The following is a 2500-nucleotide window of genomic DNA, read 5'->3' as shown; positions in this document are numbered from 1 at the left end:
ATGTATTTACACGTTAGTTTACACAATCCGAAAAACAGTCGTCCAACCCAGAAGATATTCTGTGGTCCAATAACATCCGTCACTTGATATTGATGGTGATTAGGCATTCAAAGGCAAAGTGATAATAAATAGGCTACTAGAAACTGCGGACTGTAAAAAGTAATAAAATAATTAACAAAAATGTATATAACAGCTTCAAAGAAGAACAAAATACCAAACACGGAACGTTTCGGGCCCATGACTCTTCTTCAGCCAACAACAAAAAACAATAAAAACATAAATTATAAAATAAAATAAAAAATAAAATTCCCTTTATTCATCCCCAAGGGAAAATTTGTCTTTAGGGTCTATTCCAAGGGAAGACTGGAATAACGCAGGCGTCAGCCGCAGAGCAGCGCCGCAAAGTGAGCTAGGGCGAGGTGACGTGCTCAAGGCCACACAACGCAGCGGCGGGTGATTGAACTCGGTACCTTTCGGGTAGGAAGCAAAGACCGTACCACTGAGCCACGCTGCCCCTCAAGTTACTAAGTTCCAGATAGACAACAGAGATAACTTGATAGGTCTTCCGTGTTTGGTATTTCGTTCTTTTTTTTTTTTTTTTTTTTTTGAAGCTGTTATATTCATTTTTTGTTTATCACTTTTTGCATTCAATGGCTATTGTTTTCAATAAGAAAAAGGTAAGTTATTGGGTACCCATTCATACCTTTGTCGAGTGGCCAGTGAATGCATGGACATCGTGGGGGCCAAAAATTTGCTGATTATTGCAATCAACGCCATGACTTGTGTGGCAAGATGTGACACCACATTGCTGAGCCGCACACTGTTACCATTTGTATGGCTGGCTGAGAAAACCCGGAAAGATGCGCAAATTTCATAAATTGGGTTATGTGTGCAGTGGTGGAGATAGACCACATCTTTCTGATTATTTACCATTTTAAATTTTCTTTCTATGTCTATTAGAACCCAAGTAATACATTTTTTTCTGAATAAAATGTGTTGCTATGGGAAACACTTTATCTTCGATTTTGGCTCATATTTCGAATCGAAGCTTGCCGCATCTTCCCGGGTTTTCTCAGCCAGTCTCACATTTAATCACACAACAACATATGTTGTCTCTTTCATGCAAAATATTTAACATCGAGTCAGTGGTGCCTCAGCCATTCGTGCAGAATAAACTAATCGTGCTGAAAGCGCTTTATAAAGGGTCCCTAGCCAACAGCAACAATTAACATGACGCCTGTTAGGTGATATTAATTTTTTTTTTCTGACAGAGAGACAAGGCTGTTATCGGCCAGGTACTCATTTTACACCTGAGTACGGTGAGAAAATATGAGTAAAGAGACTTTTTTCAAGGACTCAACTATGCGCCGCGCTCAAAGCGGGATTCGAACTTTGGACCTCAGTCCGAAGGCGAGTGTTATATCACTAGATCACATAGAGTAAGTGATTTGTTTTGTGTATGTGTATGTGTTTGACATCGGGTATTTTATCCATTTATTTCTAATCTTTTTTAATCCAAACAGACTGGTTGTTCCAAGAACCACTGAGATTTATTTCTGAAGAAGCTTCCCTAATACGAAACTCAATCATGAGCGCCAGAAAGCCCGCCGGAAGAGGCGGCAAAAAGAAGGATGACAAACCACCGCCCGCTACCGGACCCGGAAGTAAGATTGTTGCACTTCCGGAACCCCTGAAAAAAGGTCACATCAAAAGATTACCAAACTCCAAACTAGTACATCTTCAGTTCAGCACGGCAAATATGAAATCACTTCCGGTTGAAATTTACAATAACGAAGAATTGAGTGCCCTGACTGTTAAATTCAACGCTGAAAATAATCGATTAAAAAGACTGCCAAAATCGATATCAGCGCTAGAAAATCTTGAATCTATCGATATTCGAAATAATAATCTGTCCACATTCCCTGCGTCCGTTGCCAAAATGAAGAATCTACAAATTCTAAACATCACCAGTAACAACATTAAAAAACTACCCAACCCAATTCACAAAGCTACTGGTCTCAAGACTCTACTCGCATCTAAAAATAGAATTCGGGGCCTCCCGAAAAACATCGGGAAATCCACAAGTTTAGATTACATCGATGTATCTCACAATATTATCAAATCTTTTAAGAAAGGCGTGTACGAAACTGGCGCTTTTATTAACTTTAGCCATAATCGAATCACCGAGATGCCCGCAGCCACTGTGAAGAAGCCCCACATCAAGCGATTGGATCTTTCCCACAATGCAATAGCCTTCATACCGGATACGATTGACAGGCTGACGTGTCTGACCCATCTGGACATCTCCCATAATTCCCTGGATGAACTTCCGGCTCAGATTGGAATGATTAAGTATCTCCATACATTTGATGCTTCAAACAATTCCATAAAAGGTAACAATCCGATACGATAATTGAAAAAAAAATAGATATAATATAAACATTAATATAGATAATTTCCAAATATTAACCATGCTCAATGCGCTTCACATTGTGTCATA

General features: G+C 39.4%; 1 protein-coding gene across 1 annotated transcript in view; it reads left to right on the top strand.

The window, feature by feature from the left end:
- The window catches only part of LOC144980693 (uncharacterized), a 36605-nt gene that overhangs the window by 12132 nt on the left and 21973 nt on the right, over positions 1-2500 (top strand). Inside the window, 1 exon segment of the mRNA XM_078928377.1 lies at positions 1524-2393. Within this exon segment, the coding sequence (XP_078784503.1) occupies positions 1589-2393 (805 nt within the window). The 5' untranslated portion in view covers positions 1524-1588.

This window comes from Berghia stephanieae, chromosome 10 (genome assembly GCF_034508935.2).
Source record: "Berghia stephanieae isolate SIO BIC M18660-M18661 chromosome 10, UCSD_Bste_1.3, whole genome shotgun sequence".
Taxonomy (NCBI): Eukaryota; Metazoa; Mollusca; class Gastropoda; order Nudibranchia; family Aeolidiidae; genus Berghia; species Berghia stephanieae.
This window is presented reverse-complemented; position numbering and strand designations above follow the sequence as displayed.